The following is a 12,617-nucleotide window of genomic DNA, read 5'->3' as shown; positions in this document are numbered from 1 at the left end:
CTCTGGAGAGGATTTAATCTTATCAACAAATATGAAGGGAAATTGAAAAACTAGTCATCTGACCTTCCATAATGTAGCATAGAATGCAAATTCAAAAGCATACATATATACACTTTCTACATCTGCTATTCACTTTATGGTCAATTCATATTTTTTTTGGTAAAAGTGACCTTGGGCCCATGTTGCACAAATATATATGATGCTATATGTTCATTCAGAATTGAATTAGACGTCAGCCTTCTAATTATTCAGAAGGCCAACTTCAGATATACAGCTATTGCAACTCAGGCTCTATATAGAAATACATTTAAATAGGATGTAATGCATATTTTGCCTACCAAGAACAAACCCAAATTTTCCCTTCCTTTAGTAAATCCTTAATTATTTCAAAATGTTAGCTGTTTTACTTTTTATCTTTATTTCCAAATTTCAATTTTCAACATCTTTCCTCTTTAGATGCACCACTGAATTTATTTTCCCACAAAAGCAGCACTACTCAAACACACCTTTACTGTGTTTTTATTATCATGATCACTATTATCTCTATTAACACAACACAGATTAAAGACATACTATTAAAATATATGATATTTTGCATCTAGACAAGTCAAATAATTATCTGTACTTTTCATTAATAGTAATACAGAGAAAATACCTTCTTTGGCATTTGGACTGTATAATGAACATTATAACCCAACATTCCTACTTTGAGAACAAGCAAAAGAAATACATACTTTACCTTAAGAACACGAAGTTTGACTTTTTCAATGGCTGTTGCCATTTTGGTTATGTCTTTGGAATGATTTAAACCTAATAGCTGCTCAAATGTATATACTGCATTTTCCAGAATCTAAAAACAGATAAAAAATAGTTGCCTTATTTATTTTCTTGTAGAGGTCCATCTGCCTCTCAGATCTGTCTCTATGTCAACATCTAGTTTACTTTATTTGTAGACGCAAATATTTATTTACAAGGCATGTTGGCAATGTTTTTTCTTCTTATTCCAAATATCTTTGTCTTTACAAATTATTCCATGAATTGGTTTGTACATGAAGTCATAATGCAGAGGGTTTTTATGTTAATACGTTATATGAACTGAGGTTCATAATAGAGCTTTTAAACCACGTTCAAGAAACTGTGGCTTAGCATAATCCACAAACCATTTATGGTTTATATCATCAGAATCTTACCAAATAAGACTTTGTGACTATGTGATTCATGACTATGTGATTCAGAGATTTGATTTAAGGGGTCTTGGTTATATCTCTAAATGGAATTCTAGTTTGCATTTGGGAATCCAAATCCTTAGAAATTAAGGTTGGTAAATAATCCAAACCTATATTAAACTCCTCAGATCAGCCTGCATATTGCTGATGGTCAAAGTATACATGAATCCTATCATACCTCCTGCATTATATTATGTGTCCTCTGGATAACCAAGTCAATGTTGTCGAATTTGAAGCGGGTCTTGAGATCCTGGAGTTGTTCTTGAAGAAAATTGACTTTTAGATAGCAAGGCTCCATTTTGACAGAGTTGTGTGGTAGGTTCATCAGGTGATTCACATTCTGTCAGAAACACAGATTGGGAAGGAAGTAGATTTTCCAGTAATGGTACATATACTATCCATTCAAAAATCAGAAGGTGCTGTAACTGGGTAGGTACACAACTATAGCAGCCCTTGGTGTCATATGGTAAATGAGAAAGATTTCTGGAGTTCTGCTGGCATTCCTCAGTAAAGAGGAATGATTAACCTATCATGGAAGGAAAGGGAAAAGAAATTGGATTCCTGAATTGGATTCTCATGTTACATGGTTGCTAAAGTTGATTTTTTTTGTAGACTGTTCTGTACAATATTTTTTTTCCTTTCAAACATGTTGTTTCTGAGATTTTCAGGGGAATTTGATTGTCTAACAATAAACAAAAATATGATAAATCCAGATTAAGGAATATAGTTTATCAACTTTTATAAATTCAGATTTTGGAGTGTAGTTTACCAACTTTTGTAATCCTGCTCTATACATTTCGGGTGAGACAAGTTCTTATTTTTAATGTACAGGTGGAAACTAAGAGATAGTTATTTACCCAAGGAAAGAGTATGGGATCTCAGTCAGACTTGGAAACCTTTGACCAAAATAAATCAATAATGCCTCAGAGAAGAAACTGAAGGCTGATGACCCCAAGTGACTCCCATCCATACAGAAGGCAAACAATTTAGCATCATGGTTTCCTTACCTCATTTAGTGTTGCAACATCATTTGTTGCTTGAAAGGTTTGACTGATTGCGTCGACTTCCTTTTCAAACAGCAGACAGACCTCAGTGAATCCAGAGCTCACTGGCCCCATGAGTTCCTCTAGTATAGAAGCTAAAAAGGGCTGTATACTTTCACTGCAACAGATCTGGATAGCTTCTGCTATGTTCCCTGAAGATTTAAGTTAAACCTGAGTTGAACTCTCAAGAAGGAGTCTCTAAAGACAAATGTTGTTGTTAGTTGCAAAGTCATGTCCGACCCATCGCGATCCCATGGACAACATTCCCCCAGGCCTTCCTATCCTCTACCATCTTCTGGAGTCCATTTAGGCTCACGCCTACTGCTTCAGTGACTCCATCCAGCCACCTCATTCTCTGTCGTCCACTTCTTCTATTGCCCTCAATCTATCCCAGCATTAGGCTCATCTCCAGTGAAAAATTGCCATTTTATATAATTTACTACATGTAGTTCTCTCTTACTGATTTCTCATTCAGCAAACATTTGAATTTATAGCAGCACTGAAAAAGTAGATTTAAAACCAGTCTTCAAACTTTTAGCATCCCTGCAATCATTCTGCACTTGGCAACCAGCACACATTTATAATGGTCACAGTATCCCATGGTCATGAGATCACCATTTCTGACTTCACTGCTGGTTTTCAATATTAGAATAATATAGTACAGTAGTATGTAAACTTTTGAAAAGCCTGTTTGCAAATATGTGACTAAATCAAATAAATACAACTCATTAACTTCTTTTCACCGGGCATAAAACTTGGAAAATTGATTTTTAGATTACTGCTTTTATCTGCTGTTGGGTCAATTCAATTTCCATAAGCTTTTGCAAGGTTTAAAAGCCTGAATCAATCCACAAAATCACACACACCAAACTTGTTATGAAAGAAAAGGACATTCTGGGACATGTGATGAATTATAGTTCAAAGATAGTTCAATAGTTTCCATGTTGCCCAAAAAGGAATTAGGTAAGGGAACTGTAAGAATGAACTCACACACAATTTTTATTGTCAAAAAGAACACAACCAACACCCATCATCAGTTGGATTGCAAGAATGGGACTACCTATGTATGCATATAGACATCATATTGTAGAAAAGCAAACTTTATAAGATGGTGCATTTTACACACTTGAATAGCACACCATTTAATTGAAAAACATAATAATGGGGCTATTTCACTGTTAGAGAATACAAGTACAGTATAAAACCATCAGCTTAAATATGGTTAATGCAATGATGCTACCCTACTATGCAACTACATTTCAGAATTAAGAAAATACAAGGTATTTGCAGACTAGTCCTGATAAATGTGGCAAGAACTGCATACCAAAGCTGGAAGTGCTAGCGATCATCTTCATTTGTATTGTATTGTTTATAGTTTTTATTGCTTTTTAATAAAATAGAATTAGATCATCTACAATATTAATCATAAATTTGTTGCATCCACTTAAACAGGAATTTCCAACTGTTCTTTCCATCTCAAAAGAAACAACATACAATGTGAACATATTATGAAATAAGCTTAGGCCCACGCTATATAAAGGTAGATATCCTCAAAAGGGGCAAACATAAAAAAAATATTTTAGCTATATGCAAATTAGGATTGTTAACTGATACTGTGATTATTAGATTTAAAAGGAAAAATACAAACACACTGACTGTGTGACATTCAACTTACCTTTTATTTTTCCAGCCAGAAAGTCTTTCGAAGTCACAATCTGGTCTATATTTGAACGAATAGTTCCCTCTAGTCCTAGAGTAACCTCTTTGCATTCTTCTTTCAGAGCACGTAAACTATCTGACACCTGATCATGTACCAAATTGTATGTTTCTTCTAGAATCTATGACAAAAAGCATGAATGAAATTATTTGTCAGCCATGCAAACCAGCTCCAAACCAGCTTCATGAGTTAACTATGAAGTTAATGAATGCTCTTGTAATTAAAATATAACTTTTACCTAAGTAGAGTCACAAATGTTGTTAATACAGGTAGTCTTCAACTTATGATCATAACTGAACCCAACATTTCTGTTGCTAAGCGAGACACTGGTTAAGTGAACTTTGTCCCATTTTACGACCTTTCTTGCCACAGTTGTTAGGTGGATCACTGCAGTTGTTCAGTTAGTAACACAGTTGTTAAGTGAATCTGACTTCCCCACTTGCTTGTTAGAAGGGAATCAAAAGGGAATCAACATGACCTCAGGACAATGCAACCGTCATAAATAGGAGTCAGTTGCCAAGCATCTTAATTTTGATCAGATGACCATGGACAGGTTGCAATGGTTGTGAGTTTGAAAAACACTTTTTTCAGGGCTGCTGTAATTTCAAAAGTCACTAAATGAACTGTTGTAAGTTGAGGACTACCTGTAATCTTTGTTTCTTGATGGCTACAGTACTTCCAGCTGCAACACCTCTTGAAAGATACTAAGTTCCAGATTAAAGAAAGAACAAATGGTTCAAAAATATTTTGTAAAAAGAAGTCTGAGTTTTGCCATTTGATAGCAAGAAACATCTTAGAGGAATGATGGTTTCAATGCTTTTAGCTAATTACATTTATAAATAAATTGCTTAAATTTGAAAGCATTTTTTTAAAAAAAACCAAATCTCTGTAATATTCTACTTTTCAGAAACATGTGGACAATAGTCTTCTTTTGTTTCAGCTCAAGACTTGTTGACTTCATATACACATCCAGGTGGCTTTCCTGAAGTGGTTGTTATTAACTTATGGGGTTTTTTGTTTTTGTTTCTAAAAAGAACTTCCCGATAAGAAAATATAATGTAGTACTTACGCCAAACCATGCCCGCTTTCGGTCATTTCTCTTTCCTTTCATTTTAGGGAGCATCATGCTCTGAAGGCTAGATAGGAGTTCCTCCATCACAAGGTTGCTAAGAATCTGGAAAGAGATGAAATGTAATAATTTTCTTTTTAGTCTCAAAAGCACAGAAATTGGTTCGTTCTGAGAATGGTTGAGATAAACATGCTTTTCAAAAAAAGTCATTCCATAAAGAATGGAATTCTTTCAAAAAGAATGGAAGATTTTTCATAAAACTCTTTATTCCCACACTTCCTGATGCAAGTACCTGATTTTCATTTCCTATAATCATTTCTGACATCCCATAATGGCCTTTCTCCTGACGGAAAAACTGGACAGCTTCTAAAAATGCTTGACCTTCAAAGGAAGGATGTTTGAAAGGATCTGGAAGACACAAAAAACAACTGGTTTCTATAAATAAATGTGATGTTTCTTTTCATTTTTATAATTTTTAAAAAATAACAACCTTGAATGCTTATTTAGCTATTAGTTCTGAATAGAAATAGCAATAGCACTTAAACATCTATACCACTTCATTGTGCTTTGCAGCACTCTCTAAGTGATTTACAATGTCAGCATATTGTCCCCAACAATCTGGATCCTCATTTTACCAATCTTGGAAGGAAAGAAGGGTGAATCAACCTTGAGCTGGTCAGGATCAAACTCCAGACTATGGGCAGAGTCATCCTGCAATACTGGATTCTAACCACTGCACCACCAGGGCTCTGGTATCTGGAGTTTTTTGCAGTTACTTATTTTTTTGCAGTTGCTAGGTATGAAGTAATTTTGATAGGCAAAGTCTATTATGAAACCAACCAGATTAAGTAATGCACCATGCTACATGAAAGCTCAGCTTTAACATCTTGCACTCAAGTTTAGCTTGTCTTTTGTGTGTGAGAAAGCATCACTCTAGCATTTTCTCTAAGACATTTTTTGTTCTAGGAAAGCTGTGGAAGACGAAGACGAAGAGGAAGAAGAAGAAGAAGGAGAAGAAGAAGAAGAAGAAGAAGAAGAAGAAGAAGAAGAAGAAGAAGAAGAAGAAGAAGAAGAAGAAGAAGAAGAAGAAGAAGAAGAAGAAGAAGAATTCTAGGCATCAGGTACAGTTCAGTGTAAACAAGTATAAACTGATGCAAGTTGTCACAGAAATCCAAAATTTCATTTATTTATGGGACCTAAGCTAGTAATGAGTGACTTGGAGCTTTTCCATGTTGTAGTCTTTAACTGTTTGAATCCTACACAAAAACTGGCAATTGAACAAATCCCTTTCTGGATTTCAACCCCTTCCTCTATTTTGGTGATATTCTGGTGAGGGCTTGCTACTGTCCAGTCTATGTTTCAGTCACAAAGGTTCTAATTCTTTCTGGGCATAGGCTAGAAGGAGAAACTTGACAGAACTCTGGTCAATTTCACTTAGTTGGGTTTTTTTAAAAAAAGAAACCATCCTTTCTCTGTTGACCTCTATAAAAATAATAAAAGATCTGCTGTTAAACCTATAAAAAAGAAAGTTTGTGTGTGTGTGTGTGGGGAAATTCTGCCTTTCAGAGCAAGTAGTCCAGCACAAATGGCCATCAAACACAGAGAATGGGTTCTGGAAAGCATGCCTGCCAGAATGCACATCAACCTATTTGAAAGGAGGCCTTTGTTGAAGATTGAATGAGGTTCAGCAGGTGGGCTGGATTGTCCCACTTGAATCATAGAGCAGGAGAAGCATTACTTTTGTTGCAGGACCAGAAAATTCAAATGAGTATCACCTTCTCAGAGGAATAGATGATATCATCCATCCCTTTGCTCCCCAAACAGTAATGTTGCTCATGCACAGATCAGCTTCTAGAAAAGGACCTTATGGTCAGAGTGGACAACTCAGTCATTTCATGCTTGGAAGCTTTCAGAAAAGAAGTGAAAATATCATTGTTAATACTGTACAAAACTATGATAAGAACACATTTCAAAGTGTTGTGTAGCTGCACTTAAAATATATACTGTTATTGTCAATGCTGTGACAATGGATGTTGTCGCTCTGACAACTGAGAACCAGCAGTCATTTTTACTTTTGCTTTTAACATGCCTTTCTAGTCTTTTAGAGTTCAGATGTAGAAGGGGATGAGGGTTTAGCTAGCCATAACAATGTAAAAGTGTGGAAACTCAAGGACGTGTTCTGATAAGGTTTTGGTGGGCTGAGGGGCCGGCCCCGTTTAGTGCTAATTGGGGAATGTGATTTATGACAGCTTTTGTGGGGTGGGAATTACAATTTGTTACTTTGTATCTGGGAGGAGGGAATCTCATTCTTGGGTTCAACTATGTAAGTGCTGATACTTTGTTTCCTAACAAAATGTTCATTAAGGAAGAAATCTTGCCTTGAAGTTCTTTTAACTGGTTTCATTCTATCGGAACCATGACAGTTATATATATTTGCTTGTATACATGAAAGAGCAGTCATAGAGAACCAAAGCGTACAGTTGATTGATATCACTGTACCAGGAGATGCTAGAGTCGAAGAAAAACAACTGGAAAAAACTGCGTGATTATGGATGAAACGTGTAACAGTGATACCCATTGTCATCAGGGCACTAGGAACTATGTCCAAAAACTTTGCAAAATACATCAAGAAATTGCAGCTTCCTGCAATAACTCCAGCAAAGCTACAAAAAACTCAGAAATCTTACATTTTAAGGAGATACCTGGTTGATACCTAGGATGCTGGCAGCAACCCATGTCAACCATTAGTGCCAGTCAATTTGAATCTTCAGTTGACTGAATTTCATGTTTTATGAATAAAAGTTTTATAATTATAATAATAACAATAACAATAATAATGTTGGAAGGGACCTTAGAGGTCATCCAGTCCAATCCCCTGCTCAGGCAGGATAAAGGATAACATGAAAGAGAAAGAAAATGTGGCTAAAGAACATTGGTTATTCTCTGAGAGTGCTAGGACTCCAATTATTGCAGAGACATTTATGACTAGCAGAAGGAAATGCTTTTTCTTTTGATACTGACTGTTGTGCTAACAAAAATTTGAATCATTCTAAAATGGGGCTAGACATATTTGTGAAGAACAAGGCTATACTGGCTGCTAATTCCAATATTGGTTATTCATTGTCTCTTCTATCATAGGTAGTGTACCATGAACACTATAAAAAGGAAGTAGAAAAATATCACACCCTATTGTTAAATAGCCTGTGAGGCAGACACATTCATGAAAAAGAATCACATGGATTTCTGAAAAGGGTAAAGTACAGAAGCTTGATAGCCGGCTTTAGAAATTCTCAGATTAATCTACCTGTAGCATAAATAAGCCCAAATTTATTTATCACATTTCTCTTCTTCCTGGGTTGAAATGTCTTTTTTTACAATGCTGCAGTTTCCACCCCATATTCCCAGGGCCTGCCTGATTTTCCACCACACTAGAATAGAATATCTTTACTGTCATTGTGTATCTCACAACAAAATTAAGTGCTGCCCACAGTGCACACAAGTAAAAACCACAAGTAATAACATTATATACACACATCCTTCACATTCTATTTACCATTGCGCTGCCCCTAATATTGCACATCAATTTGCATTATACAATACTATTTAATATGATTACAGCTCTGGAGTAAAAACTATTTTTCAGCCTATTCATTTTTGTTTTTATTATCCTGTACTGTCTGCCAGATTGTAATAATTAAAAAAAATGTCTGGAATGAGATGAGTCTTTAAGAATGTTCTGAGCTTTCCTAAGATAGCAGGAACTGTACAGTTCATCCAAGGGAGGGAGAAGAGGGCAGCCAATAATCCTCTGGATGATGGTAATGACCCTCTGAAGTGCTTTCCTATCTGCTACTGTGCAGTTAGCAAACCACACACAAATGCAATAGGTTAGAATGTTGTCAATGGCACAATGGTAGGTTACCAGCAGTTTTTCATCCAGTTGTCGTTTCCTGAGAAGTCTCAAGAAATATAATCTGTTGGGCCTTCTTAACCAATGCTATAACATGAGCACTCCACTAGTCCAGAAACTTGTGAGTTTCCCAAGTATACCCAGCTGGCCACTACATGACACGGAATCTTCAATTAGGTGATCACTTGGTATGAACTTGGAATGTTCTTTGCTGATAGGAAAGAACTATTCCACCCTTGGCATCAACTGGCCAGATAGCTATGGGAAAGAACAGGGATGTCCTACATGGCTTCCACTATATCAGAGGTGTCAAACTCGCTGCATCACATGACATGTTGCGAAGTAGTGTGACTTTTTTACCCTTGCCAGAGCTGGGGTGGGCATGGTTTCTGCATGACGCATTCAGCCCGCAGGCTAGCAGTTTGACACCCTTGCACTATATTGTCAGTGGAATTGTTAAGCAAATACAAGACTCAGGTACAAGACTCTGGACTCTGCATTATCATAGACATATAGCAAACACTTGGTGTTTGATGCTGCAGAGAAGAATGGAATGGAATGAATACACACATATAGACACATGTCTACATACATTCCATATTTAGTTCATCAGGGGGCAATTGCTGGAAGCTTAGAAAAGAAGTCACATGAAGACAGAAGCTTTAAGCATTGCAATGGTAGGACTAAGTCACATATTTTCAAATTTAATTGTGATGCTTTTTTCTAGCCAGTAAGGGACAAAAAGACCAGTTAGGGGAGTGCTGGTATTTGAATGCAAAGAAGATACAACATGCTCATTCCTTCTGCTTTAGTAATTTCATTGATAATGGGTCTTCTTGCGCATCCACATGCTTTCAGAGACAGGAGTAGCACCCATCCAGAATCCTAAAATGACAGTGGGCCTAGCTTAAAGAAAAGTAGCTTAGTTAGAAGATATCATTTTTCATTCTCTGAGTATTACGGCAGATTCTCAAACACTAGCAGAGCCAAAGAATGTTCTTTCTTCCTAAAGGTTCCAAAGGAAACAGATTGATTTGAAATGTTATGAAGCTCATAGCCTCAAAGGCCAAAATGTCAATTTTGTCAAGACCAATAGAATTATCAATTACTAGATTAATCATTTGATAGTGTAAGTTGAGGTAATCAGAATGAATAAAGGTATTCAAAATGCCTATTATTGTCAATGTAACATTGACAATTATTATATCACTAAAATGAAGGTGTTTTTTTTTAGTTTTTCTTTAAAAACAGAATAGAAAGCATTTGGCAATTTAGATTTTGGGAATAATTCTTACCAATTGGGAATTCATTCTGTCACCACGGAATTTAATCTAAACAATCTTCTGTAACATTATTCTCTACATCTTCTAAAAATGGAATAAGATCCTAAAACTAAGTATTGGAATAACAAAACATGGTTATTTATTGTTTCATTAGTTCATTCTAATAACCAGGGAACTACTAAAATTTTTAGATAGCTTTGCCTGCTCTATAGCACAACACAATGACATCATCATTTCACAGAGATGAGACAATTATTCTTTTCCTTTTGGGGGGAACAAACTATTAGCTTGATAGAGTACAATGCTAGGAAACATGAGATTTTGTGGATTGTGGCATCTGAACCAGAACTAAGCATATTTATTATCTGTAGAGAATACTGTTCTAAGTAGGAAGTTAATGAAATAGGAAAAATAGATTCTCAAGAAATGCAAAACATTTTGTTAATTAATTTTACCCCTTTATTCAATTTAAATCTAGTATGGAGGAATAAGCTAAAGGTAAAGGTTCCCCCGCACATGTGTGCTAGTCATTTCCAACTCTAGGGGCTGGTGCTCATCTCCGTTTCAAAGCTGAAGAGCCAGCGCTTGTCCGAGGACATCTCCGTGGTCATGTGGCCAGCATGACTAGATGCCAAAGGCGCACGGAACGCTGTTACCTTCCCACCGTAGTGGTCCCTATTTTTCTACTTGCATTTTTATGTGCTTTCGAACTGCTAGGTTGGCAGAAGCTGCGACGAGTAACAGGCGCTCACTCTGTTACACAGCACTGGGGATTCGACCCACCAAACTGCCGACCATCTGATCGACAAGCTCAGCGTCCTAACCCACTGAGCCACCACATCCCCCTCAAAGTGGTACAATGGGTGAAAAGGTTGAAAAGCCCTGATCTAGTGACTTAATAAGGACTTTTATAAATATAATTGAAACATAAGGCAATCAGAAAAGTTTGTTATATGTGGATGTTATTGTTATTTGTACAAGAAAAATGTTTATATCCAACCTTGTGTGTATCGAAAGTATTAAGAATTATATTCACTTAATGTTGACAAAGGAGAATACTACTGGAAGAAGAGAAGGTCAAAGAAATATATCATTAACTAATTTATAGATTATGGAATTATAGAAATTAATTATTATTGTTTTAAAATATATGAACCCAGACAACATGATGTTTACTAAGCACTAAAGATTGCTATTGTAAAAAATCATGAATTTTCTTTGCACTAATAACTCTAACTATTTCTACAAGTTTTGATATTCTATTTTCCAGTCTATCTACAATCCTAGGACATTTTTGGTGATATCTCAAGTACTAAGCAGGGCTTGTTTAAATATTTTTAGTATCAGCCAAAGTTGTCTAGAGGCTGCCACCTGCTGTAACAAGGGTAAATATGCCCTTAAATCAAGCTTAATGTTGGTAACTGCATTTATGAATTTTTCTTGCCAGTTTTATGGAATGGAATAGAATAGAATAGAATAGAATAGAATAGAATAGAATAGAATAGAATAGAATAGAATAGAATAGAATAGAATAGAATAGAATAGAATAGAACAGAACTTTGGAGATCTTCTAGTTCAGCTCCCTGCTCAAGCAGGAGGACCTATACCATCTCAGACAAGTGACTGTCTAGCCTCTTCTTAAAAACCTCCAGTGATGGAGCGCCCACGATTTCTGGAGGCAAGCTGTTCCACTGGTTAATTGTCCTCACTGTCAGGAAGTTTTTCCTTAATTCCAGGTTGCTTCTCTCTTTGATCACTTTGATCAATTGCCACTGGGTTCTTCGGGACATTTTTGTCTTTGCAGTCTAGGCCACCAGCTCTGGAATTCCTGGGCAACTGAATGCCTACATTCAAACATGCGTAAACATATCCCAGGTATCCAAAATAAATCTAATTCTTTCACAGATATCTGAGAAACTATTATTGTAATATATAAGATGTAGATCATTATGTACAATGCTGTTGTGTTGCAAAATCTTTCTTGGAGACCATTTTAACTAATTAAATAGGTAGATGAGCAGGAGAATCATAAGGTCTTATCTTCAGAATGCAGCCAAACACCTAAGAAATAATAGACAAACAATGCAAACTTAAGAAAATTCTCATTTGGTTTCATTCCGCTTTCTCAATCAGCTAGGAAAGACAATAGATTTGAAGATGAAAGTAGAAGTCTGAAATTTAAATCAGAATCGTATGTATTCTGTTGTTGTTGTTAGTGGCTGTCCACAACCCGCAGTTTGTTCGTTGGTGGTGGCCGCCGCAGCCCGGACACCGAGGGAAAGAAACTGCCTTGTAAGGAGTCTTTGGTTCCTTGTTGTGGTTCCATTGGATCTTGTCAACTTCATGGTCGAAGTTGACATCTTTGGCGT

The 12,617-nt window shown here is 36.2% G+C and overlaps 1 protein-coding gene and 1 long non-coding RNA gene across 2 annotated transcripts in view; one reads left to right on the top strand and one right to left on the bottom strand.

The window, feature by feature from the left end:
* NIBAN1 (niban apoptosis regulator 1) overlaps positions 1-12,617 on the bottom strand; it is a 149,023-nt gene that overhangs the window by 25,268 nt on the left and 111,138 nt on the right. The window contains exons 6-11 of the mRNA XM_083359070.1: positions 5,348-5,463; positions 5,056-5,160; positions 3,945-4,107; positions 2,234-2,421; positions 1,405-1,566; positions 740-850 (exon numbers count right to left, since the gene is read on the bottom strand). Coding sequence (XP_083215196.1) covers positions 740-850; positions 1,405-1,566; positions 2,234-2,421; positions 3,945-4,107; positions 5,056-5,160; positions 5,348-5,463 — 845 coding nt within the window. The remainder of the gene's footprint in view (positions 1-739; positions 851-1,404; positions 1,567-2,233; positions 2,422-3,944; positions 4,108-5,055; positions 5,161-5,347; positions 5,464-12,617) is intronic.
* Positions 5,977-12,617, top strand: part of LOC310638236 — a 71,928-nt gene continuing 65,287 nt past the window's right edge. Inside the window, exon 1 of the long non-coding RNA XR_014492070.1 lies at positions 5,977-6,176. This is a non-coding gene — a long non-coding RNA (uncharacterized lncRNA). The remainder of the gene's footprint in view (positions 6,177-12,617) is intronic.

Source organism: Vipera ursinii, assembly GCF_947247035.1.
Source record: "Vipera ursinii genome assembly, chromosome: 3".
In the NCBI taxonomy this organism is placed as follows: Eukaryota; Metazoa; Chordata; class Lepidosauria; order Squamata; family Viperidae; genus Vipera; species Vipera ursinii.
The sequence above is the reverse complement of the archived record's forward strand: the minus strand, read 5'-3'. Positions and strand labels throughout refer to the sequence as shown.